The sequence below is a fragment of the Neophocaena asiaeorientalis genome, unplaced genomic scaffold (assembly GCF_003031525.2).
Source record: "Neophocaena asiaeorientalis asiaeorientalis breed wild unplaced genomic scaffold, Neophocaena_asiaeorientalis_V1.1 scaffold629, whole genome shotgun sequence".
Taxonomy (NCBI): domain Eukaryota; kingdom Metazoa; phylum Chordata; class Mammalia; order Artiodactyla; family Phocoenidae; genus Neophocaena; species Neophocaena asiaeorientalis.
This window is the reverse complement of record NW_020175468.1, coordinates 3923438-3951293: the sequence shown is the minus strand read 5'-3', so window position 1 is coordinate 3951293 and position 27856 is coordinate 3923438. Positions and strand designations below refer to the sequence as shown.

At 43.3% G+C, this 27856-nt stretch overlaps 1 protein-coding gene across 1 annotated transcript in view; it reads left to right on the top strand.

Moving 5' to 3' along the window:
* Window positions 1-20436: 20436 nt before the first annotated feature.
* ARHGAP35 (Rho GTPase activating protein 35) overlaps window positions 20437-27856 on the top strand; it is a 74336-nt gene continuing 66916 nt past the window's right edge. The window contains exon 1 of the mRNA XM_024768336.1: window positions 20437-24315. Within this exon, the coding sequence (XP_024624104.1) occupies window positions 20632-24315 (3684 nt within the window). The 5' untranslated portion in view covers window positions 20437-20631. The remainder of the gene's footprint in view (window positions 24316-27856) is intronic.

The following is a 27856-nucleotide window of genomic DNA, read 5'->3' as shown; positions in this document are numbered from 1 at the left end:
ACCCTCAAAACAGAGCAAATGATGCAATTAGGATGCAATCCATTGCCTGTGGGTTTCAAGGGAAATCATTTTCTACACAATTCGGAAGCTCATGGTTAAAGGCAAGATTCCTTTTATATCTGGTGAATTTTGTCAAAAATGACCTGATAAGGTGAGATTCTTACCTTGAGGCTAGAGTTTTTGAGTGTTAAGCAATGCTGTGAAATTTCTAAGATAGCTCTGATTTATGAATAAAATGTCACTTCTGATTCATTCTTTGAGACGTTTCTTTTCTTTTTTTCCTTGAAACTTTAAATGGAATTGACTTTGTTTACACTATTCTGGTGTTTTTCACTTTTGGTGAAAGGAAAGACTTCCATCCTTTCCTGCTGTCTCCTGTGTTGCGTCTTAACTCTGCTGTTTGTGAGTTCTTGGGATTGAGATAAAAGATGAATTTTTACCTACCCACCGATTTTTTAGTGTAGATATTTTAATTCCTTTAAATTTGAGACTGACTTTCTTTCCATAGAATTTAATTTTATGATTGTCCTTATTGGGGGCTAACCCCCTCAGGATTCATATGAACACAGCAGTCTGATCAGTAAGGAAGATGCTTCTTCCAGAGCCTTTAAAGAGTACTTCTATAATAGTGGAGTCACATAATTACTTTTTTTTTGGTGACTTTTCAGGTGTACTTGCTGTGTGAGTAGAGATCAATTTTTGCAATGGGTTGAGAAAAAAAAAATGAGGTTGAGTTCAAGGGCAGAAATTTATAGCATCTTCTCCCTTACATTGTTTGAGAACTGAAGAAAGGTGCAAGTACTTGTGTTTTCTCACAATTTTATGCTCAGATGACTGAAGTCATATTAATTCTTAATTGCAAATTACTGAAGTTTAAAGACAACCATTTTCCATCAAGTCTCATTTTGGGAATGGTCTTTGTGGATAAAACCACGAGAGACATTCTGTTTCTTCTGAGTCTTGGGTGACATCAGTGTGCCCATTGAGGAGACAGCATATTGAATCCTGACCTACTTTCCCTTCCCAAGTGGGTTTAAGAAGCCGTAAGACAAGGTATGTAATAGTACTTTGAGCAACATAAGGCGCAGGCACATTTTTATGGGGAGCATATTATTAAAGTTTTGCCTCGAGGTAGATAAAAGCCTGTTCCTCTTATAGTGGAGAGCTCTGCTGAAATAGCAAACGGATTATAGCGATAGTAGCCCCTGTTTTCTCCAGAAAGCTCAAGCTGCACAGCTGTTTTTGTCCGTTCAGCCTTTGCAACACTGCAGTGTTGGGGTTAAGCCATGTGCATAGGTTTCAGAAGCAGGCAGCTAGGGCCACACGAAGCTGGGTGATCTAGAATGAGTTGCTTGACCTCTCTGAGGCTGTTTTCTCATCTGTAAAATGGGGATTATAATTGTACCTGACTTGGGTTATTGTGAAAAATGATATGAAATCATATATGTATATTGTTTATTTGGTACTGTGTCTGGCTCATGAATATTTGCTATTATTACTTGTATAAAAGAGAGATGACTAAATGGGAAAACAGCTAGTGTAGGCGTGTGTGTGTATTTAAAGGCAATTCTAGTGCATTTTCTGTTCCATCATTTACCCCACATACTGTGCAATGGGAAGACTTCATGTTGGCATGGGACTCCTGCTCTGTCCTTTTATTTCTCATCTGGCCCCAAGAAGGCCTTCAGTAAATGTTAACTAAGTGATGAACCTGAAGCCCCTCATTGTGAAGTGCTGGCTTAATTATCAGAGAAAGATGTGATTTCCTGTGGTAATTGCTAGATATATTTTTGTATATTCCAGTTTGTTGAGAGTTGATTATCTATGAAGCATTCAGTAAATCCCATTTTAAAAGACCTTTTCATTTTCCAGTCTCTGAAAGGAATTTATTGTGCCTAACACTTGGAAAATGTTTATATTGGGTTGTACAGCATGGTTTCCTGTGGTAAGGTTGTTAGAAGTAATAATGGACTGGCTAAAAATGTTAAAGCATTTATCTGTTAGGTTTGTTGGCAGATGAAGTATGAAAATGACAACAGCTGATGGCCCAGTTTCATCAGTCAGCCTGGAAATCAGTGAGAATCAAGCTTCTTTGTGCTCTGGTTGGAGGTTATATCTTCTCTAAGGTTTCCATTTCGTGAAACATTTTTTTGTTAATGGAAAACTGGGTCAGCAGGTGATGTGATGAAGGGCCATAGGTGTGGTTTTAATAATTGTTAACCTCCAGAGTTACCAGGTTTTTCTTTGGCCTTTTAAAAAATGTACACTCTCTAGCACCTCTTACCTTTATCTAGGCTTAAAATAATACCTGAAATTGAATTTAAGATAAGACTTAGAGCCATCTAAGTGGCCTCTGAGCAGGTTGGAAACACGGACTTTCAGGAGCTGGAGGCTTGCATCTGCTCTGGATTGATTCAGTTCTTCATCCTTCTAAGAAAGGTGAACTGTGTTCTGGGCAGTTTTTTGTAATGGGGTTTTCAGGCTAGATGTTTAACAAAAAAATAGAGACCCTCATCAGAAGTAGAGGTTTGAGGGTGGCTTCGGCAAAGAGGAGGCAAAAGTCCCTGCCTCATGTGCCAATTGAACTCCTCCGCCTTCCTTCCCTAGTGGCTGCATTTCAGGACTTGAAAGAGCTTTGGAATCCTTTGTTGAGTGCTTTGGGTGAGATTTGTATTCAAGTTGCTTTTTAGAACTAGGCTATTTGCTTGGCCTTCACCCCCAATCTCTGTGAATCCCACAACTGTATAACAGACATCAGTCAGACACCAGACATCTAAGAAGTACCTCCTGTGTGTGAGGTTCTGGGGAAACATAGAAGGAAACACATAGAAGGATTCTCTCTATTCCCTAGAAACTCAGTGAGTCAAAGAGAGAAGCGATACTGACTTCCTTTAAAAAAAAAAAGTACACCTAAATAAATATACAGCTAAACTAGCATTTTAATCTTTAGAACTCAAAAATGACATTGTAATGTACCTAGGGAGACATTTTATAGGATTTCATTTTATGAAATTAAAAAAAATTGGTGGTCTTCATTCTTTCGACATTTTATGTTTTTTCATTTAGTTGATATTACTATTTTTATTTCTTCATTATCTGCTGTTGGATCAGTTATTGTCCAATCAGGAAAGTGGGAACCACTCTAGATACTTCAAGCAGGGAGGGATTTGTTACAGAGGTCATGGAAGGGCTGGAGGAGCAAAAGGAGGAAAAGAGGTGTGTGGTGGGGAGCACAAGGGAGAAGGGGGTTCTTAGCCAAAGATCAGAAAGCTGCCTTTGGGCTGGAGCCCAGGAGTCTGCACTCACAGATGAGCTTGGAGCCATATTGCCACAGTTCAGCAGGAACCCAGAAACCAGTGCTCCGCTGATGCTGCTAGAACCTGTGGTGTGTGTGCAGTTGCCTGCAGTCCTCCACAGTTGCTCGTTGCTGCTGCAGACATAACCAGAAGCAGGAAAAGTGTTGTATCCCTCTTCCTGCCATCCAGTCTCTAGCCTTTGGCAGATTCTTAACTGGAAGCCAGCTAGCAAAGGAGTCTGGGAAATGTAGTTTGCAGGCTTTCAGTTCTGGTGATACAGAGAAGAGTATAGAAAGTATAGGTATGGCCAAATGAATGCTAGCGTTACTTGGGAATGATGAATTTGTCATAGTGGACCTGAGCGGAGAAGGCATTATTTTAAACTGATAACATTCAGATAGGTGGAAAAGTGTAATGGCATTCCAGCTAAGGGGTATAGCCTGGGTAGAGGTGTGAAAGCAGGAATGTACAAGGCAGGTTCAGGGAACAGTTTATCTGGAGCTTGGAATTCTTATTGAAGGATAGTTGGAAATAAGGTTGGAAAGGTAGGTTGGAGTCAAATTGGGGTGGAGGTGTTGCGACAAAACTGTTCTAAAATTAACACAGAGCAATGCTTTGGCCTGGGAGAGACCAGTGAGGAAACCCACACGATAGTCCAAGTTTTGGAATAGCAAGGACACAACTAAGGCCACGGTAGTGGAGTTGGAGAGGAAAATGCAATCCGAGATAAGCTTTTAACTGGTATATATCAGTGGGTTGGGGCAAGCCATTGGACGAAATAATGAATTCTCATTTTCTGTTAGTTTTTCCACATAAATTGAATGTGTTAATTACTTTAGGATCTTTGAAGGTCTCTGTTCTCTCCTTTTTATGCTTTTACCTGTCTCTGGGATGGTACCTCAGTGAGTAAGACTCATCATAATATTGTGTGGATCTGTCTCAAAGTGGCACTAAATTAACTCTGGTCACAAACTTTATTAGTAAATCTGAAACCTGTGTAACCTCTGCAGGGGCCTTGATAACTTGAGGTGACACTTTTATTACTTCGGGACACCTTTTTGGCTTTTTCTTTAGACACAAATTCACGTATCCCATTCAGCAAGTAATTATTGAGCCGGGTATTATGTGCGGTACTGAGGTTGAACGGGGAGGGGAATAGATATGACACTAGGTCCCCATCTTCTTGGAGTCAACAATTTAACAAGAAACACTTTAAAGGAAAAATATTACCGGGCCTTAAGAGTCTTTTTTTTTTTTAATGCAATACGCGGGCCTCTCACTGTTGTGGCCTCTCCCGTTGCGGGGCACAGGCTCCAGACGGGCAGGCTCAGCGACCATGGCTCATGGGCCCAGCCGCTCCGCGGCACGTGGGATCTTCCCGGACCGGGGCACGGACTTGTGTCCCCTGCATCGGCAGGCGGACTCTCAACCACTGCGCCACCAGGGAAGCCCTACCGGGCCTTAAGAGTCTTTGTAGTTGCTGTTTACCTGGAACCAGCCTCCCACATTATTAACTCCCTCACTTTTCTGTTTTGTAATTGTCTGTTACCCTTTGTTAGAATATGAACTCCAGGAGGGCAAGGATCTTTGTCTCTTTTGTTCATTGCCATATCCCCAGTGCCTAGTGTAGTGCCTGGCACAATAGTAGGTAATTTACAAAGGCTTAGTATTTTTTTGTTGAATGGTTGAATGAGAATAAGTGAATAGGGGCACCCAGGGAACTGAATAAAGGCCACAGTGGTTAGAGTCCCTGAGAAAGAAGTAGAGTGGTGGAGATGAGATCACATAGGGATGTATAAGAATTGGGGGTTTTATTAGAAGGGCAGAGGGAAGCTCTGAGGGGTTGTAAGCAGGAGATCAGCAAGAACAGATCTGTACTTTAAAAAGATGTTTTGCTACTCTACAGAGTATGGATTGCAGAGAGCAAGAGTAGGGTGGGAAGAACACTTGACGCTGTAGGGATCTAGCTTCCCTGGAAACAGATATGTTTTCTTTCTCAGCTGTTGAGTTTGAGTGTCTGTTCCAAGGGTAGGGGTTGATTGTTATCAGTCTGATTATAATTGCATGCACTTAGGTTATCATTAGCCCCAAGAGACCTACCTGTCTCCTTGAAGAACATCATTGTCCAGGGATCCTGCTGACGGAAGAAAGCTGTCAAGACAGCTTGGCTGTTAGATGCCATTTAACTAGTTTGTGTCTGTGTGTGCCTCCCCTCCCCTCCCCTCCCCTCCTCTCTGTGAGATTTAATGACCTAGTTAGGGAGAAAGTCCAGGCCTCTTGGCTACTCTCCAAGTGTTCTACCACTAAAATGTTGATATTACCTTTCTCAGAATTCTTCTGAATCATTTGCAGGCACTGTAAGTGGTTTTTTAAACTTTGATTTTGCCACTTTAAAGACTTTGTACTAGTACTTTTCGCTGTAGGAATTTTGAGTTGCTGTGGTTACTTGAGGAAGGCCTTTTCACTTGCCTTTGCTGTTTTTTTTTTAATATATATGAATTTATTTTATTTTTGGCTGCGTTGGGTCTTCGTTGCTGTGAGCCGGCTTTCTCTAGTTGCGGCAAGCGGGGGCTACTCTTCGTTGTGGTGCACGGGCTTCTCATTGTGGTGGCTTCTCTTGTTGCGGAGCTCGGGCTCTAGGCGCATGGGCTTCGGTAGTGGTGGCCCGCGGGTTCTAGAGCACAGGCTCAGTAGTTGTGGCGCACGGGCTTAGTTGCTCCGTGGCATGTGGGATCTTCCCGGACCAGGGCTCAAACCCGTGTTCCCTGCATTGGTAGGCAGATTCTTAACCACTGTGCCAACAGGGAAGCCCCGACTTTGCTTTTTAAAACGGAGTTGAGTAGCCTGTGATAGGAATGTTTCTGCCTCCTGATGTGTTAGTTGGCAAAGTAGTAGAGGCAACCCTTAATAAAGGTCACTTTGGAAGAATATTATTTAGGTACTTAGCATTCTTGGCATTCTTGTGGAATGATACAGGTTTGGCCTTTTTATTAAGTTCTTAAAATCGAATGGTCTTTAATTAGAAGCAAGCACATATAAAACTTTGTGACTCCAGACAACACTGGTTTTACTGTATTAGATTGTAGAGTGTGGTTTGCGCCTGTAGGAATATGGGTTTTGGAGGAGGAATCAAGAAGGGGCGTGAAAAGGCTGTATCGAACACGTTCTAGCCCTGTCCAGGCCATTGGCTTACTGCAGCCTTAACTGTGTGGAATGTAGACATACAGCTTTCAAGCTCAATTGCCTTCTGATTGCTCCTGACTAGGCTTTTAGTTCTCATGATTCATCTGGTTGAGTTGAGCTTTTGTTAGGTAGTCAATATGGAAAATGGAGTTCAGTAGCTTACGTTTTTTTAACTCATGTAATTATAAGACTTGACAAGCCATGATTACATAGATTTTAATTGTCACCTTTGAAATGGTCTGCTCTAATGTTTTAAATAAGACAGTGGAGGAATATATACATTCAAGGACTGACAAGTTATTACAACCACCCCTGCCCACCCCATCTCCAAAAATAAAAACAGTGAGAGAAATCCCACCATACTGTATATGTATTGTGTAACATTCTTCACTGGGCAGAAAGGCTCAGGAAAGTGTATATTATCTCTTCATCCAAGTGTAAATCGGGATGTCCTTAATGAGGAAGACCTGAAGGCCTGGTGTGTTTGACAGAGTATTTTGGTATAGACACGTTATGTAAGTTTACAGGCCGACACCTGTGCTGTTTAGGGGAGTTGATAGCCAGGGGGATCATCCTGTTACGGACCACAAAATTAAGCCCCTGACAGGCTCTCTTAAACAGTGGGTTTTCTGAGCAGAAAGTTGAAATAGCAGTTGGATTGCAGGAGCGAGTGAGTGGTCTGAGGAGTTGGGAAGATACGTGCAGAAAGTGAAGGAGCTTGGTTGAGTCACCTCTGTTCGTTACCAAATCCTCTCTTCCTTCTGCAGACTAGTCACATTAGCCATGTTATAAAAGTTTTCATTTAAGCATAGATGATGCTGTAGGTAAAGTCAGTCTGCTGACAAGGTTTTAAAATGGTGGCATATTTTTCTATTCTGTTCTTTCTAGTGTGAGTTAGAAATCAGTAGCTATTTCTTGTACACTGATTTTAAGACTTTTCCAAAGAAAGTAGCTGTGATATGTTCCCAGGGCCATGTGTAACCTGGGGAGTGGGAGGTGAGGTCAATGAGGGAAACAGTCAGTGGGTTTATGTTGGGATGAAACAGTGTGAGTGTTACGTGCACAGGTAACTGAGAAAGGTATGTTGTCATCCAGTGTAAGTATATTTTTGATACTTTGAATTCAGAGACATTGTTTTCTGAATAGCAGCCAAATACATGAGGTCAAGGTGATTTCCTCTTGTAGGTAGGACAGCTGTCATGGAAGAGTAGGTTGAACCTGTTTTCCTTCTTAAGTATAAAGGCTGAAGTAGTGGTAAGAGATGACTCATTAGTTTTCATGGAAATTACTGGCCAAGGACTTTCAAGGAATGGTGGTTGATAAGGAGGAACTAGTTACTATTCTGGTCTGTTATCTAAGGGAAAATCATGAAGCTAGCATTTTATAGAAAATGCCATTTATTAAATTCCTTATATGACTACAAGTGTTTTCTTAGTTGTTTTTGGACTCCTCAACAGGACATGTTACTTTTAGAGTTTGAAATTTATCTTGAAGTAATGGGTAGTAGATAGGTGCTATATGGAACATATAGCAGAAGCTCATGAAAGTATACATATGATGAGGGACAGAGGTTGCTTTTGTCCCCTTCCTGATCATTTTGATTCTCGGATTTCATTAACCTTATGAAAAGGGTTTCGTTAACCCATGGCAGAGAGTGGTGTGTAGAAACAGCCCTGGGGTGGGGTGGGGTGGGGAGACGCGGGAGAGGCCCTAGCACAGGTCTGACGGCAGCTTCTGTGACTTCCCTTTTCCTCTTCAGCTTCCTCATCTGTTACCTGAAGGAGTTGGCTGACAGCTCTCCACAGCTCTGCATTCAAGGAGCTTTTGTTTGGAGAGACAACAGATTGGTTCATCTAGAAGTCTTTTTAGTTGTTAATCCCAAGAAGAATCTTAGGAATTTTTTTTGGCCAGTTTTCTTCAGATTTTGCTTCTTATTTATCTGCCCTTTCCCCTTGGCCGACTCCCTTGACAGTGAGACACAGGGTCATCGGTTTAAGTATGGGAAGGAAATTATGGCCTTGAGCACAGTCAGAAAGAATCTGGCTCTCAGGCACTTCCTGTGAGCCACCACTAAATTACAAAGACTGAGCCCTGACAAGGCTTTTCAAAGGGGCATCTTACACCACCACTGTGTCAGCGTTTCCGTCGTAAGCAGTTGTTTTTCATGGTACTTATTATGACCAGGTTTGAAGTGGCCTTTACACGGAAGGCATTTACCCAGTAGGGTGAGGGTATAATATCAGAGAGAGAGGTGGAGGGAGGGGGAGAGTACAAAGATTGCTTTCAGAATTCCCTCTTTCAGCCCAGACTGACCAAGCCATTCTTGCTCAGAATCCTGGGGGTTCCTCAGAGGATGAAGTCTAGACTCTCCTTATTGTGACAGGGCCCACCACAAAACAGGTTTGCCCCCGACCTCTCCCACCATACGTACCTTATGCTCGCCGTTCCAGTTCTCTGGCCAGGACAGCATGTTAGAGCAGGAGGGCAGGCCTGGCGGGGGTGGGGAGGTGTTAGACCTGGACCTGTCAGACGGACACCATCCCTTACTAGCCAAGTTGTTTCCCTTCTCTCTGTCTCGGTTCTCACTAATCTGCATAAGTTTCCTGAATGAGAAGAGAAGGGAGCCTTTCGGGGACAGACAGGAGACTCTTTTTGACTCTTGACTCTTGGCAAAATCTTGGGAATTAGACCACCAAATGTCTGCTTATTAAATTGGTTTTTGAACCATGAAGTTTTTTGAGCTTTTTAAAAAACTATAGAAGTTGAAAAAATTCTTTTCTTTATATGTGGAATCCCAGCATATAAAATAGATCAAATTGAGTTGCTCTGTTTCAAGGCCGGAAGGTCTGGTGTTCCACCTGCTCAGCCTTCTCCATAGCCCTGAAGAGCTGCCAGTTACATCCGGGGCCCTCCAGGGCACTGCTCCTCAACTGTTCTTCTCATTGGCACGTGAGGATTAGAGTCACCTGTTTGACAGGACCCCAGGCAGAGAGGCCTAATATACAAGGGAGAGAATCCCAGTGGTTGAGAGAGGGGTATGTTCAAATCCCAGCTCTACTTCCTAGCTATGTGAACCTGTGTTTCTTCATTTCTCTGAATTGTATCCTTTTTTAAAAACTGTAGAGAAAAGTGTATAAAGCATGTACAGTCTGAACAATTATGAAGTGAATACCCTACCCGTGTAACCAACCCAGGTCAAGAAATAGAACAGAAGCTCTGCTCGTATCCTTTTTCTATCGTACCTCCTTTCCTAGCCTCAAAGTAGGAACCTGAGATATGCTTTTCAGATAGTGAGGTGATAAATATTTGAGTAAGAAATATTTTTCATAATACCTTTTTGTTAATAGTGCCTACGTGTAACATCTTCTCATTCAGAAAATCCATTTTGTGTTAAATGTATTAATTCATAAATCCATCACCTCTAGAAGATAGGGATAAACACCTCAATTTAGCAGATTTTCAAATATGATGAATTGAGCCTAAGGCATGATTTTGTGCTAATTCCAGCCTCCTTCCCATGTTCTGTCTTGTAACTGTTCATTTTCCATTTCTCTCAGACCTCTGCTTTTAACTTTATTTGAAGCAAGGCAAGTATATAAGTAAGTGTGGAGGCTAGAAAATGGAAAGGAGAAATATAAGTGTTGGTTTACTAGTGTGAGTCCTAAATAAGTTCTTTAATCTGTGAATTCAGATTGTTCCCTACTAAAATTTGCTGGATTTAGAAGTTGTTCTCTTATGTTTCTCTGTGACCATTGGTCTTATCTTCAGTACAGGTGAATTAAATAAAACCAACTGTTCTTATTAAAAAAGTTCATACATGTGGCATAATTTTTATTACTAGCAGCAGTCTGCTTTAGGACTGGCAACTTATAGAATAATGCAAATGAGTAGTGAGGAATAATTAGAGATAATGGGCTGAAATCCTCATGTCTTAGACTGCCACCAGGGGAACAGAATAGTAAGGCTTACTGTTGGACTTGAAAACAAGCCGACCTATTTTTCCCAATTGACAGAAATGCCTGTTTCTTCCTCTGCAAGACACATTTGGCTGGACGGTACCTCCACTTTTGTATATTCAGATAAATTGTTTTGGAGAATGTTCTTTCAAAAAAACTTTGTTTTTTTCTACTGAACTTAAAAAAAAAACTGAATAGATCAGAAGTGCTCAGAAGCAACTGCTGAGATAATTTTATAGGTTTTCTTTACCATTTCAAAAATCAATGTAAAATTGGCCCAAATACCAGGAAATTCAGAGGTAAGATGTGGCTGCGTTTTTTTTTGTTTGTTTTTAAACATCTTTATTGGATTATAATTGCTTTACAGTGGTGTGTTAGTTTCTGCTTTATAACAAAGTGAATCGGCTATACATATATGTGGCTGTGTTTTTGTATCTTGGTTTGGTAAGGATCTTAGCTCACTGTATTAATGGTAGATAGGCTGTGATACCAAGGTGGATTCGAGCAATTTCAGTTTCCAGTTGGCTTTGGTGTTGCATTTCCTTTGGCGTGGAATAGTTTTGCAGGTTACCAGAAATTGTGTGTTGTTATTGTTCTTAATATAGGTAACCCAGAGAAATCGTGCTGCATTAGTGAGAAAGATTTCTCAGCCTTCACTTTTGTCTTTGTTTATAGTTGCTTTGATCAGATAGCCTGATCAGAACTTCAGAGTTACCTGAGAGAAAGCTGCTGAGGATAAAGTTTAAGGAAGTGCTTTTGCTGAAAGCAGCTCCCTTCATTCATCAGGGGAATTTGATTTCATCCTGTGAATAACTTGGCTTAGAAATTTTGTTTCTTTGGGACCGGCTTGTAGAGTTCTGCATGAGAACTGTGTCATGGTGAAAAATGGGCTATTTGCTTTATTCTGTGTGGGCCGGCTATGATGGTAGGATAACGGAGCTGTATTTTTCTACGCTGGAATTTGAGGTACCTTTACCAGGGTTTGGGGGGAAGATAAATCAAGAGGCGCATTGGAACTTCCCTGGTGGTCCAGTGGTAAAGAATCCGCCTTACAGTGCAGGGGACACGGGTTGACACCTGGTCAGGGAACTAAGATCCCACATGCCACGGGGCAACTAAGCCCGTGCGCCACAACTAATGAGCTCTTGCGCGCAACTAGAGTCCACGTGCCACAAACTACAGAGCCCACGTGCCCTGGAGCCTGCTCCCCACAACTAGAGGAGAGAAAACCCACACGCCGCAACTAGAGAGAAGCCTGCGCACTACAACGAAGAGCCTGTGCGCCTCAACGAAAGATCCCGCGTGCCGCAGTGAAGACCCCGCATGCTGCAACGTAGGCCCAATGCAGCCAAAAATAAATAAGTAAATAATAAATCTTAAAAAAAAAAAAAAAGGAGCATTAAGAGACATTTGTAAAAATTATATATGTAATGTCAGAGAATCTTTCATAGCTGTTCTTTAAAAAATTAACTTTGGGCCAAATTATTTTCAAAAGAGTCATCTGAGTTATCAGTCCTTGAAAATTGTGTTTGATCCCTTTGTGTTTTCTTCATTGGGCCCTCTGGAGAGTGCTGGCCATTGCACAGCGCATAGTAAGAGCTGAGTGCACATACATACCCATTGTCCAAGAATAGCCCATCTGTTGTATGAGATTACATGTTTCAAGACCAGATGGTGAAACACTTAAATCAGTCTTTCCAAAGATCAAGATGACCCATTTCAGAGATTTCCTGTACCCAGAGCCCTGGGGATATAGCAAGATTCTGTGGCTTTGAGGAAATCCTCCCTCCTACGCTAAACAGGAGTAGGTGTCTGTAGCCTGTGCTAGTGGGAGCAACCACCAGTACTATTCCGGGCAAATATTTGCTCTTTGCTTCCTTTGTAAAATCCGTGGCTTTCTGCCCCTTCCCTACCATGTTATTTGAATTTGCATTGGACTGAATGGTAGAAATATAATTGCCATATTCAAATGGTGTTTTCTTTCACGTTAAGATGATCATCTCCTTAGACTGTGTTAATTTGTTCGGTGTGGAGTTGAGGTAGCAGTGTTACCAACAATAAGTAACACTGGTGGGATAAAAGATTATTTTCACGTTAGATTCTCACAGGTAAAAATACAGTCTGTTCATAGTCTGAGCCCTGCTGACCTTCTTGTCTTCTACCTTCCACGGACAAAAACTCTGTGCCAGTCAGTATGTCCTAAAACGTATCTGCTGCTGTTCCATTTTGGTCACCGTCATTCATACCCTTTCATGTCTTTAGAGTACCTGGGCCATCTCTCCAAGCCCTGCCAGTCTTTTATGTACCAATTCAGATTTTAATTCTGCTCTGACACCATTCCCAGTCTATCCCACCATTCCCAGTCTATCCCAGATCTGAATGATCCCCTCTTCCTTTCTCTGGATCCCAGGAAATGGTCTATGCTATTTATTTTTTATTTATTTATTTTTTAATAAATTTATTTACTTATTTTTGGCTGCATTGGGTCTTCATTGCTGCACACAGGTTTTCTCTAGTTGCGTTGAGTGGGGGCTACTCTTTGTTGCAGCGTGCGGGCTTCTCATTGCGGTGGCTTCTCTTGTTGTGGAGCACGGGCTCTAGGCACGCGGGCGTCGGTAGTTGTGGCACGCGGGCTCAGTAGTTGTGGCTCGTGGGCTCTAGAGTGCAGGCTCAGTAGTCATGGCGTATAGGCTTAGTTGCTCCTTGGCATGTGGAATCTTCCCGGACCAGGGCTCGAACCCATGTCCCCTGCATTGGCAGGTGGACTCCCAGCCACTGCGCCACCAGGGAAGTCTGGTCTATGCCATTTATTGTCTGTGATCTAGTTATTTTTTAAGTTAAAATATTGTATCTCTAGTAAATTATTAGATTCTCACCAGCAAGGACAGGGTCCTGTTTCTTCTTTGTTTCATCACATTGTCTTAGATATAAATATGTATTTGATTTGGTTGATGGACAGTTCAGTTCTTAATTCTAAGGATTAGAGACTAGAGTGATACAAAAATGGTTAACGTCTCTGAAATATTATGAAGGAAGGAGAATTTAGCTGTTCTGTAACTGGGGCCATCAAATGGCCTACCTTTCTCTTTTATTCAGTGTTAGAGGCTGTGTTGTGCTTGTTAAGTTCGATGTTGTCATTTCAGTTGTAGTCATTTCAAAAGATACTTCTCATGCGGTAAAGAGATGAGCGGAGCAAGGGCATTTCTTCACGTTTCAATAGAAATCACACAGAGGAAGTGAAGACTCCCTCTGTATTTTGGTGTCAGATTTATAAGGATGATAATTCCTATTTATAGCTAAATACTCTGATGCATCATTTGTGTACATCACTAACTCTTAAGGTTCTGTAAATTTATTTGGATTTCACAGATGAATTAATTGGATAAACGAGGACCTTGGATTCCACTTCCAACTTTAATTTCTTTTTGTGAAGGAAAACAAATAAAAACCGTAGGAAATTTTACTTTAACATTTAATAATGTGAAAATAGAAACATTGGGTTTTTAAAGACTATTTTGTTTAAATTCAGTGGTTCAGTAGACCAGAGAGTCGTATTCTCTTCTTACTGGAACTTTTTTTTTTTTTTTTTTTTTTGCGGTACACGGGCCTCTCACTGTTGTGGCCTCTCCCGTTGCGGAGCACAGGCTCCGGACCTGCAGGCTCAGCGGCCATGGCCTTGGCGCTCCGCGCCATGTGGGATCTTCCCGGACTGGGGCACGAACCTGTGTCCCCTGCATCGGCAGGCGGACTCTCAACCACTGCGCCACCAGGGAAGCCCTTACTGGAGCTTTTATATCGCATCCTTCCTGGCCTGTTTGGAAAGTAAATTCCTCTGAAAAATTCTTAAGGAATCTTTCTTACAGGGAAAATGCTTCCTGCTTAGATCCCTTCCTTTTGTTCTTCCCCTCCCCTCTGTAGAGCAGTGAGTCTTATCATGTATCTACTTAATGCAGACATTTTAACCAGCTGTTGATGGTAATTCATAGTTTTGAAAATCCATTCAGAAATTTAATGTGTTTAGAAGTATGAGGTATTAAGGACATTTAGAAAATGCTCTGCTTTCTGTTAAATTAAAATGCGTATTTCCATTCCATTCTCCTATTGGAATTAAGAAAAATTATGGTAACAAGGATTTTGCTTCCTTTGCTAGTAGCTCACTATGAAATTATTTCCTTATATTATCCTATATATAATTATTTTACAGTGTTATATTATTATTAGTTTGGTGGTGTTCTGTATATGGTTGTTCGAAACGAAATGCATTTTCAGAATTTGTTGGCTAGTCTCACAGGCAGAGAGAGTAGTTTTGGTTATGAATACTGGTGGTATGTAGATCTGTGTCTTAACAGGGCATTCTAGATCACAGAGCCCAGAAACATTTCCTCTTGGGGGTGGGGGTAGGGGGTGTGAGGTTGTGGATGGAAGGGTGAAACACACACTGGGCTGCTGAACTTGAGCAGTCATAGTAATGCTGGATCACAGTGGCATTTCTGTGTCCTATGAAATGTGTACTATCTTGGGAATGTTACCTCTTCTTGCCCTGGGTGTTCTGTAGAGGTGTTAAAAAAGAAAACACCCCTCTTCCTGCCTTCCAGTTGAGGCGCTCTTTGTGGAGCTACTGTCTTGGTTAAACAAGTCAAATAACTCCGGAAGCTTGGTGACAAGTTCTAAAAAAGCTCTCAGATGTTTGTATTATGGTTTTGTTTGTTTGTTTTTTTGATGTGGACCATTTTCAAAGTGGAAATTGAAAATTACTGAATTTGTTACAGTATTGCCTCTGTCCTGTGTGTTGGTTTCCTGGCTGCAAGGCATGTGGGATCCCAGCTCCCCGACCAGGGATCGAACCTGCACCCCCTGCATGGGAAGGCAAAGTCTCAAGCACTGGACCACCAGGGAAGTCCCTGCATTATGTTCAGCCTATATTTGTGACAAAGAATTGAAAATACTCCTGGAGTATTTTTCTTCCTGAAGAAGTGGACTTACGGCTTCAAATGTGAAGCTAAATGTTAGGTTCTGTGTTTTTATTTTTCTAATACAAGTAGCTCAGTAAAGCTTAAAGATAAAAGGAGTTACTGTTTTTTTTTTTTTTAATTAATTATTTTAAAAATTTTTTGGCTGCACTGGGTCTTCGCTGCTGTGCACGGGCTTTCTCTGGTTGCGTCGAGTGGGGGCCACTCGTCATTGTGGTGCGCGGGCTTCTCACTGCAGTGGCCTCCCCCGTTGTGGAGCACGGGCTCCAGGAGCGTGGGCTTCAGTAGTTGTGGCACGAGGTCTCAGTAGTTGTGGCACGTGAGCTCTAGAGCGCAGGCGCAGCAGCTGTGGCGCATGGACTTAGTTGCTCTGTGGCATGTGGGATCCTCCCAGGCCAGGGCTCGAACCCGTGTGTCCCCTGCATTGGCAGGCGGACTCCCAACCACTGTGCCACCAGGGAAGCCCGGAATTACTGTTTTAAAGAATACTTTTTTCCTCCTCTATTGTAACTCTTCAGTTTTAAAAGGATTAGTATTGGCAAATTATTAGAATGGGTGTTCAGATTTTGTTGTTTGAGTAGCTTAGTTGCCCACTAAGAACACCAGTTCCCATCAGATTTACACTCTGAAGACATTGCGAAGTCTTGGACATGCCGTCTTCTACTTTCTCTTTCTTTGTGGTCTTCAGATCATTAAATTTAGTGACTCAGCTAATTTTTTTTACCCACCTCTTAGAAAAGTTGAACGTGTTTGTGACCAAGCACTTAAGGTTATTTCCTTTAAACCAAGTGTTTGAGACGTTTTTAGATTTATAAGTCTTTGTTTACCATGTAATTCAGTCCAATTGAGGAACTAGTAAAACTGCATTATCTAGACATCAAAGACAGACATGTAAGAAGGGTATACTTATACCAGGGAAACTGTTAGGTTTCTAACAAGTGGAAAGTTACCAGGTGTCCAAAAATTAACCACTCCCATGCCACTTAATTCTCATTTTTGTAGCTTTTTTAGCTCAGCCAGCAGCATTCTGGGTTTAAAATATCAGTTGCTCCATTCTTGAGAGTCAAGAGTGTTTTCTTTTCTGTAGCATCCTTCAGATAACTGAGACATTGATTTGAATGGACTAAATAGAATATTCTGCCTAAAAAAAAATTGTAAGGAACAAGGTGTTGCATGGACTATGCATTTTAGTTTAGTTCAAAATTAAACCAATATCTTTATTTCTTGAGGTTTAAGAGCAGGTTGGGGTTTTGTTTTCCTGAGATTTCTGTGAAGAGGTAGATTATTCGGCCCACTTTACAGAGGGTAAGTGGGATGATTTGCCAGCTGCATGCAGCAGTTGCTTGAAGTAGGACCTGTGTCGCCAAGTTGCATTTCAAGATTGGTCAAGTGGGTGGCCTTGGCTCCTGCCAGACCCTGGGATGAGGAATGATAGAGAAGGGCTCTGTTAGGTGAGCACCCTTGACTTCCTTAAACCTTCGTCAGCATTCCTACCTGAGACTCTGTTAAAGCCTCATTAAAACAAAAATTGTAGGGACTTCCCTGGTGGTGCAGAGGTTAAGAATCCGCCTGCCAATGCAGGGAACACGGGTTCGAGCCCTGGTCCGGGAAGATCCCACATGCTGTGGAGCAACTAAACCCGTGTACCACAACTACTGAGCCTGCACTCTAGATCCCGCGAGCCACAACTACTGAAGCCCGCATGCCACAACTACTGAAGCCCGTGCACCTAGAGCCTGTGCTCCGCAACAAGAGAAGCCATCGCAATGAGAAGCCCACGCACCGCAACGAAGAGTAGCCCCCGCTGGCCGCAACTAAAGGAAGCCCATGCGCAGCAACCAAGACCCAACACAGCCCAAAATAAATAATAAACAAATTAATAAATTTTAAAAAATTGTATATGTGTACTACAGAATAATGTGCAAAAAGCACTTTGATTTCATATAAATCTTTCCTTTTCAGGTATTTCAGAGGATGTGTGTAAACATGCTTTAGATGTTCATAAGCGTCTTATAATTTTACTTATGTACGCAATCACCTAGGGAAGTGGGGGATGGGGAAGGTTGGGTTTTTTCTCTCTTTCCCATAGCTGTCCCGCTTGCTCCTCCTGAAGTCTGGAGCTTGGCTTCCATAGGAGCATGCCAGTAGGTTATCTGGAGGCGATTACTTACAGGCATTGAGATTTCTCTTTTGAGAAATGGTCAAACAATTTTTACATACCATCTAGCCACATTTTGTCTCCATAGAGGGTTTGGCTTTCTGGGTTATCAAAGGAAGACACGGATTTTTGGGAAAGGTCTTTGACCTTTCAGGGTTATCATCATAGGGGACAGTTGTGCTCTCCCATTTGTTGCCCCCTTGTATCAGTCAGAATAATGTATTGTGGTCTGACTTCCTGTGGCACCTCTTGTGAGATAGGCTCTCAGAAAAATATGAAGGTTGTGGAAATGCTGGGTTCCTACCAAGCATAAATGAGATTCAAAAGAAAATTGCTGTTTATTTTAAATTCTCTTTGGAGTGTCTCGGGAGACTTCATTTGGCTACAGCTTCAGCAATTGCACAGTTATATTTACGTGTGGAAGTAGACTGCAGTGCAGTATAAACTGTAGCAACCAGAAGAACATTTATGTAGCGGCAGCCAAAGACTACATATTTTACTTATTTCAGCTGGAAAGCTGCTAAAGACTTTGTAAGACATCATAACATTTTATGACTTCAGCTATTCAAACTTTAGATCCTTTAAGGTGCCACTTCACAGCCACAGTCTGTGACTCCCCATAGCCTTTGGGGAAGAATCAAAGCTCTTTGAAAGTGGCTTAATCTGGTCCCTGCCTACTTGCTAATGCATCTCACCCATCTCCCCATACACACTCAAGTTCAGCTGGTTCTCGCATGGGGAATGAATGCCCTTTTCTGGAGAGAGAGGAGTCTGCAACATTTCAGCCCCTCTACTTTAGGTCTCGCCTGAGATGGAACTTCCTCCAGCAAGGCTTTCCTAAATCTAAAAGGCTGGGTTTGGGGACCCTTTAATAAGCTCTAATAGTCATTCATTTATTCATTCCTTCAGTAAATATTTGTGTCAAACATGTTCTCGTAGCTTGAGGACACAGAGTGAAGAAGGCAGAGGTAGGCCTTACCCTCACAGGGCTTACGTTCTCGTCAGGGAACCACCCATATTCATACCCTTCAAGAAAACAAAAAAACCTTTTATTTGGAAATAATTACAAACTTAGAGAAGTTGCAGAAATTAAAATAGCACAAAGGAATATCCTGTACATTTTACCCAGATTCACCTGTTGTTAATATTTTACCTTGTTTGCATTCTTAGTCTCTCTCAATATATAGGTGTGATTTTTTTTTTTTTTTTTTGGACCAGTCACATACATTATGGTCTTTTCCCTCTGAATACTTTAGTGTGTATTTCCTAAGAGTAGGGCTTTTCTCTCACATGATAGGTATAAACTTCATAAATTTACACTGATAGAATACTTTTATCTAATTCCATTCATAGTCCAGTGTTATTAATTGATCTAATGATGTTCTGAATAGCCTTTCTCCTCCTGCCCCTCCACCCCCACCCCATACAGAATTCAGTCTAGGGTCAGATAATTGCATTTAGTTAGGATGTCTCTGTAGCCTCCTTTAATCTGGAATATTTATTTACAAAGCCATTCTCTGTCTATTATGACTCTGATTTTTTTTTTAAGTACAGAAATGCACACACCCCCCCGCCCCCCCCCCCACCGGCCGTAATAGAATTTTGCTCATTTTGTGTTTGTCTGATGTTTCCTTGTGATTAGGTTGAGGTAGTGCATTCTAGGCCATCATACTGCACAGTGATGTTGTATCCTCCTGGGGTATCACATCTGGAGACCTGTGATGTCCTTCTGGCTCTTTGGTGGTGATAATTTTCATTACCCAAAGTGCTGCCCAGTATCTCCACCGTGTAATTAGTGTGTGTTTGTTTTCCTTCTTCCGTTTGCAGCTAATAAGTAGTCTCTCAGGAGACCTCGTTTCTGCACAAGATCCTGCTCCTCATCAAAACCCCCCCACCCCCGATCAGCATCGAGCGATGATTCTTGTCTGATCCAGGATTATGAACTCAAGTTCCTACTTTTGCAGTGGATTGTAATTCATTACTGTACTATTACTGTATTATTTTGATGTTCATAGGGCCCCAGATTTGACCAATGGGTGCCCCTTCAAACTGGCTCCTGTGTCCTTGTGAGGTGCCCTATCATTTTTTCAAGCACTTCCTTCCTTTCTTGTACAATAAGATGTTCCAGGCTCATATTGTACCAACCCTGCCCTAGCCCTGGAATCAGCCATTTTTCCAAGGAGCTTGCAAGCCCTTGTTTTAGCCCTTAGCACACTGCTTACTTATGTGTCTTCCTCCATTAGATGACATTGTACCTCTGAGGGTACACAGATGTCAGTCTTTTTTTTTTTTTTTTAAATAATTGTAAACTGCCTTGCTTTGTAGATTGCCTTTAGTGCAAATGCTTTGGCTATTTCACCACTTCTTACATTCTTTGCTGTTGGCAGATTCTCGTTTTTATTTATTTTTTTATTTTTGGCTGCATTGGGTCTTCGTTGCTGTGCTCAGGCTTTCTGTAGTTGCGGCGAGCAGGGGCTACTCTTCGTTGCGGTACGCGGCCTTCTCATCGCGGTGGCTTCCCTTGTTGCGGAGCATGGGCTCTAGGCATGTGGGCTTCAGTAGTTGCAGCAGGTGGGCTCAGTAGTTGCAGTACATGGGCTTAGTTGCTCCACGGCATGTGGGATCTTCCCGGACCAGGGCTTGAACCTGTGTCCCCTGCTTTGGCAGGCGGATTCTAAACCACTGCGCCACCAGGGAAGTCCAGATGTCAGTCTTATTTGCTCTTATGTCTTTACCCAACTTAAGGCCTCGTACATTTGATGCTCACTATGATTATTTGTTGAACAATAAAATTGATTTTTCCTATTGTTTGGTGATTAAAACTGTTTTCAAAATTATGATGCTGATTGGTTTTCTTTTTTCCTCCCCCACCTAGGAAGAAATGTTGGCTATTTGGTGATGAGAAGTGGCAAAAACTAACCTCGTACTGGTATACAAGCACGATGAGATCTGACACTTTTGCTTCGTGGGCAGCCGGTCCCCAATGATAATGTGGGGAAGCCATTGGGTCCACTGGAAAACACTAATCTGATCTTGGAAGTAGCTGATTGTGGCAGGATGTGTCGACGATGATGATGGCAAGAAAGCAAGATGTCCGCATTCCCACCTACAACATCAGTGTGGTGGGATTGTCTGGGACGGAGAAGGAGAAGGGCCAGTGCGGCATTGGGAAGTCTTGTTTGTGCAACCGCTTTGTGCGCCCGAGTGCTGACGAGTTTCACTTGGACCATACCTCTGTCCTCAGCACCAGTGACTTTGGTGGGCGAGTGGTCAATAATGACCACTTTCTCTACTGGGGAGAAGTTAGCCGTTCCCTGGAGGACTGTGTGGAATGTAAGATGCACGTTGTGGAGCAGACTGAATTCATTGATGATCAGACTTTTCAACCTCACCGGAGCACGGCCCTGCAGCCCTATATCAAGAGAGCTGCTGCAACCAAGCTCGCATCAGCTGAAAAACTCATGTACTTTTGCACTGACCAGCTGGGGCTGGAGCAGGACTTTGAGCAGAAACAAATGCCAGATGGAAAGCTGCTAATTGATGGTTTTCTTCTTGGTATTGATGTTAGCAGGGGCATGAATAGGAACTTTGATGACCAGCTCAAGTTTGTCTCTAATCTCTACAATCAGCTTGCAAAAACAAAAAAGCCCATAGTGGTGGTCCTGACTAAGTGTGATGAGGGCGTGGAGCGGTACATTAGAGATGCACATACTTTTGCCTTAAGCAAAAAGAACCTCCAGGTTGTGGAGACCTCAGCAAGATCCAATGTAAATGTGGACTTAGCTTTCAGCACCTTAGTGCAACTCATTGATAAAAGTCGGGGAAAGACGAAAATCATTCCTTATTTTGAAGCTCTCAAGCAGCAGAGTCAGCAGATAGCTACAGCAAAAGACAAGTATGAGTGGCTGGTGAGTCGCATTGTGAAAAACCACAATGAGAATTGGTTGAGTGTCAGCCGAAAGATGCAGGCCTCTCCTGAATACCAGGACTATGTCTACCTGGAAGGGACTCAGAAAGCCAAGAAGCTATTTCTCCAGCACATCCATCGCCTCAAGCATGAGCATATCGAGCGCAGGAGGAAGCTGTACCTGGCAGCCCTCCCACTAGCTTTTGAAGCTCTTATACCCAATCTAGATGAAATAGACCACCTAAGCTGCATAAAAGCCAAAAAGCTCTTGGAGACCAAGCCAGAATTCTTGAAGTGGTTTGTTGTGCTTGAAGAGACACCGTGGGATGCCACCAGCCACATTGACAACATCGAGAACGAGCGGATTCCCTTTGACTTAATGGATACCGTCCCTGCGGAGCAGCTGTACGAGGCCCACTTAGAGAAGCTGCGGAATGAGAGGAAAAGAGCTGAGATGAGAAGGGCATTCAAAGAAAACCTGGAGACCTCTCCTTTCATAACTCCTGGAAAGCCTTGGGAAGAGGCCCGCAGTTTTATTATGAATGAAGATTTCTATCAGTGGCTAGAAGAATCTGTATACTTGGATATTTATGGCAAACACCAAAAGCAAATTATAGACAAAGCAAAGGAAGAGTTTCAGGAGCTGCTTTTGGAATATTCGGAATTGTTTTATGAGCTGGAGCTGGATGCTAAGCCCAGCAAGGAGAAGATGGGTGTCATTCAGGATGTTCTGGGGGAGGAGCAGCGATTTAAGGCACTACAGAAGCTCCAAGCAGAGCGTGATGCCCTTATTCTGAAGCACATTCATTTTGTGTACCACCCAACAAAGGAAACATGCCCTAGCTGCCCCGCCTGTGTGGATGCTAAGATCGAGCACTTGATTAGTTCTCGGTTTATCCGACCATCTGACCGGAATCAGAAAAATTCACTTTCTGACCCCAACATTGATAGAATCAACTTGGTGATCTTGGGCAAGGATGGCCTTGCACGAGAGTTGGCCAATGAGATTCGAGCTCTTTGTACAAATGATGATAAGTATGTAATAGATGGTAAAATGTATGAGCTCTCCCTGAGGCCAATAGAAGGGAATGTCAGGCTTCCTGTGAACTCTTTCCAAACACCAACGTTTCAGCCCCATGGTTGTCTCTGCCTTTACAATTCAAAGGAGTCTCTGTCCTATGTGGTGGAGAGTATAGAGAAGAGCAGAGAGTCCACACTTGGCAGGCGAGATAATCATTTAGTCCATCTCCCTCTGACCTTAATTTTGGTTAACAAAAGAGGAGACACCAGTGGAGAGACCCTGCATAGCTTAATACAGCAAGGTCAGCAGATTGCTAGCAAACTTCAGTGTGTCTTTCTCGACCCTGCTTCTGCTGGCATTGGTTACGGACGCAACATTAACGAAAAGCAAATCAGTCAAGTTTTGAAAGGACTTCTGGACTCCAAGCGTAACTTAAACCTGGTCAGTTCTACGGCTAGCATCAAAGATCTGGCTGATGTTGACCTGCGAATTGTCATGTGTCTGATGTGTGGAGATCCTTTTAGTGCAGATGACATACTCTTTCCTGTCCTTCAGTCCCAAACCTGTAAGTCTTCCCATTGCGGAAGCAACAACTCTGTTTTACTTGAACTACCAATCGGACTACACAAGAAGCGCATCGAACTGTCTCTTCTTTCATACCATTCCTCATTTAGCATCAGAAAAAGCCGATTGGTCCATGGGTACATTGTTTTCTATTCAGCCAAACGTAAGGCCTCCTTGGCTATGTTACGTGCCTTTCTTTGTGAAGTGCAGGATATTATCCCCATCCAGCTGGTTGCACTCACTGACGGCGCTATAGATGTCCTGGATAATGACTTAAGTCGGGAACAGCTGACTGAGGGGGAGGAGATTGCTCAAGAAATTGACGGAAAGTTCACAAGTATCCCCTGTAGCCAACCCCAGCATAAACTTGAGATCTTCCACCCATTTTTTAAAGATGTGGTGGACAAAAAGAACATAATCGAGGCTACTCATATGTACGACAATGCTGCCGAGGCCTGCAGCACCACAGAAGAGGTGTTTAACTCCCCCCGGGCAGGCTCTCCGCTCTGCAACTCAAACCTGCAGGATTCTGAAGAAGATATCGAGCCCCCTTCTTATAGCCTGTTTCGAGAAGACACGTCACTGCCCTCTCTGTCCAAAGACCATTCTAAGCTCTCTATGGAACTGGAGGGAAATGATGGGCTGTCTTTCATCGTGAGCAATTTTGAGAGTAAACTGAACAACAAAGTACCTCCGCCAGTCAAACCAAAGCCTCCTGTCCATTTTGAAATTACAAAGGGGGATCTGTCTTATTTAGACCAAGGCCATAGAGATGGACAGAGGAAGTCTGTGTCTTCTAGCACCTGGCTACCTCCAGATGGGTTCGATCCTTCTGATTATGCCGAACCCATGGATGCTGTGGTCAAGCCAAGGAACGAAGAAGAAAACATATACTCAGTGCCCCACGACAGCACCCAAGGCAAAATCATCACCATTCGGAATATCAACAAAGCCCAGTCCAATGGCAGTGGGAATGGTTCCGACAGCGAAATGGACACTAGTTCTCTAGAGCGAGGACGCAAGGTATCCATCGTGAGCAAGCCAGTGCTGTACAGGACGAGATGCAGCCGGCTGGGGAGGTTTGCTAGTTATCGAACCAGCTTCACTGTGGGGAGCGATGATGAGCTTGGGCCCATCCGAAAAAAAGAGGAGGATCAGGCATCCCAGGGTTATAAAGGGGACAGCGCCGTCATTCCATATGAGACAGATGAAGACCCAAGGAGGAGGAACATTCTTCGCAGTCTAAGAAGGAACACTAAGGTAAGACCCAAGTGTAGGCGTGAGTTATAGGAGTGGCTTGCATAGTGCCTTGGTAAGAGTTCATTGATGATGATGAAGATTTTCAAGGACAGCTTACCCTGGTAAAAAACTGCCCTGGGTGTGTGTGTTGTGTGTGTGTGTGTGTCTTTACTCTTTGACTTAGCATTAAAAAATAAGCAGTGTCTCAGATAGCTACTAGTGGTAGCTCTCAAGTGGTGAGGGCTTGGGATAGATAGCCCGAGTTGTCTTTGTCCAAAACAATAGTTAGGCAATTACCAAAATGAGCAGATCATGCAGAACTTGTCAGTGTCCTGACAAACAGCCAGGCCAGTGACAGTGTGCTTGGCCTTTCTTCACTTAAACAGCAGAACCCAGAATCACAGTCCTCAGTCTTTGACTGAGAAGCAAACATTTCATCCGTACATCTCTTAAATGCTCCTTTCCCCCCTTGCTGCTCTGTAAAGGTTGCTGCATTTTAGGTTAGGAAAAATTAGATGGTTATTTTATTTACACACATAAATCAGTGAAGGGTCTTCAAGTACCTAAATGAAAAATAATCTTGTCTCTTTGCATTATAAACCTGTCCCGTGTTTGTAAAATTGGAGTGCCCTCCAGCTCCTTGAGTGAGTCGTTGCTGCTATCAGTGAGAGCTTCGGATTTGATTTAGGAACCACAAGTGGGGCAGGAAGGGGAAAAGAAGGAAAAAGTAAACCATGTGTGTTAGGAATGTCAGGCCTGCTGTCGGATGTAGAGGAAACAGCCCCAAATGTAGGAGCAAATGAAGTCTCTTTATCTTGTGTGGAATTGCGCTGTGCAGGGCAGTGTGCCCTGTCCTCTTGGGCTTAGGCTTTGAGATAGAAAAGGTATTTCTCAACTTTATTTTTTCCCCATTTAGAGTAGGGGAAATACCTTTATGTTTTTCAGAGAAAGACATCTTGGTGAGACACCACAACAGGACCCTGTCAACAGACTCTGTTAGTGCGGGCCCGCCCCCAGCATTGTGTATTATCTGGAGGCAGGTTCTGCAGCTCATATCGGTTAAGAGGGTCCTTGGAGATGGAGGAACATGGTGCCGTGGCCCTCACAGGGAAGACCTATTCACTTTGTGTTCCCTGACAGCATACAGCATGCTTCTTAATCACCGCTGGCCAGAGCTTCCAGAATTTTCTTACCTATAGAATTTCAGAAAGGGCAGGGCAGTATCGTTGTGTGTTCTGTTCCCCTCCCGTTTTGAGCTGTGTATCAGTAAATGTCATAGGCATTCTTCTGTTTGCTCTCCCTGTGGTTTGCTTTTACATTTCTATACCTTTATCCGCCTGCAGTATTTTGTTCTCCAAGTTAGCGGGCAGACCGGTGGAAAGCAGTTCTTATTAGGAAGCCAGAAAGTAGCCTGACCAGCCTGCCAGTATTTCCCCAGAGCTCTCCTATTTGATGGTACTGGAATCCAAACGTTTCGAACATTTTGGCTTTCTTCTTTTCCTCCTCCACTCCTGGTGAAGACTATTGCCAGCGCAGCGTATCTAAACGCTGACAGTCTTTTGAGTGTGGAGGTGTCTGCACACCTGGGAATTAGGAAGGTGGCATAATACCACATTGCGGATCATAACGGGTTTTCCGACTTAAAGCTACGTTTTTAATACTGTTGGAAATAAAGCTTTTAAAACACACTCCCAGACAAGCTGTGTTTTAGAGAGTAGGCTCAGCAGAGAGCAGCTGGTTGCCGTGAGCCTCTGGGATGGCCGTCTCCACGCCGGCAATGAGTGCCTCCTAACCCGGAGCTGCCTCGCACCGGGTTGCCGGGTCAGCACGCAAGAAGTGGTCGGCTTCCCGTCTGTCTTGGTTACGTGGGCCACACCTCTCCTAGTCAAATAAAAATGGTACCTCTGGCCCAAGATCAGTAGCGTGCCAGAAGTCGTTTAGGAGTATCCTTTGGAAAGAGTGAGTAAAAGGTGAAATTGTCTTTTCCTGCCTTGGAAAATGGTGCCTTAAAATGAGCGTAGCTGCTTTGTCATCCTAGTGCAGAGATAAGCAAAGTTTTCATGCTGTTCCTGGTTGGAGCAAACCTCCTATTAAAATTTGCTGCCGTTAAGAAATCAGACTGACGCTTGTTTACTGGGAAAGCAAGGTACCATGGGTCAGAGAATGCCAAGCCAGCCCCTACATGGGGGATTTGGCCTTTGATTTTTATTGGCATGCCAAAGCAGTACAGTATTTATTTGAAGTGAGGGGAGAGCCGTTTGGTAATGGAAAACACACTTAGTTCCTCCTGCATGCCACACACCACTGTGGAAATGGCACAGACCCGTCCTGCCCAGACCTTAGCACCCAGTTGAGGCAGCAAGACCTACACGGCTTCTGAAAATAGGTGCTCTGCCTAAGAGGGGGAGGGAAGGGGGTCTGTGTGGGGCAGAGCAGACATCCTGTGCTGGGGGTGGTTAAGGTAGTGCAATGTGTGGTGATCAGGAGCTCTGGGAATCAGGGGGCCTAAGTCAAAACCCAGTTCCTCCTCTTCCTTACTGGGCCTTCGGGCACTTGATTCACCTCTCCGCGTCCCTTCCGCAAAAGGGGCGGACTTAGTAGCACCTTTCTCATACGGTGTGGGAGATGGGATGAGATTGTGCCTGTAAGACACTGAGCACAGTGCATGCTGGATAAGCGTTAGTTATTATTATTTAACTTGACCTTGAAGAATGAGTAGAATTGAAGAAGTGGTGTGAGGTGGGGAAAGGCTTGAAGGTGAAAATATGCATGTTGTATTCAAGGATGCGAGAAGACTGGTCTGGTCTGGCTGAGAGCTTGAGGGACCAACATTGTCCCTCCCTTTTGTATAAGTTTTAACCCTGTGTGTTACTTGGCTGCTTTCTCCGCCCTTACCCTAGCGACAGCCCTAACAACAACCAAAAAAGCTGTGCTCTGGATACCTGTGTGATGTGGAGAAAGAGAAATTGCTCAGTGCCCTTGGCTCATATGCTAGATTAGCTCCTTACTGTAAAACTGGAGTTAGAGTGAGGGAATGGCTTTCATTTCTGCTCATGAAAGTGCAAACTGTAAAGCAGCTGACTCTCATTCTGGGTCCTTTTCCCAGCTGAACCATTTAGTAACCCACCCTCATAGTGGGAGCCTTCCGCACTCAGCTGAATGAAATTGAAAATCTACGCTTGCACTTCAGTGGGGTCCATGAATAGATGCTTTGTCTGTAAAGAGTTGTCATTGCACATGGTCTCTGTCTCCCAGTGCCATGCGTTTGCAAAGATGAGATCAGGACCAGCAGGGTCTTATTTTAAAGCCAAAAAACAGGCTGGGGTGCCTTGCTGCACACAATGTGCTGTTCGGGCAAGCTCAGACTGCTGAATTCGTTGTGCTTGGCCACAGATTTAGAGGAGACGTTACCGGCTATTTTACCCTTCTATCTGACGTGCTCTTGTTTTGTGGGGTTTTTAAAAAAAAGACAAAAACAGAATGATAAAGAAAATCTTTCACTCACTCCAGCTACCACATGACAAGACAACCTATTGAAAAGCAAACCAATTCAATAACACAT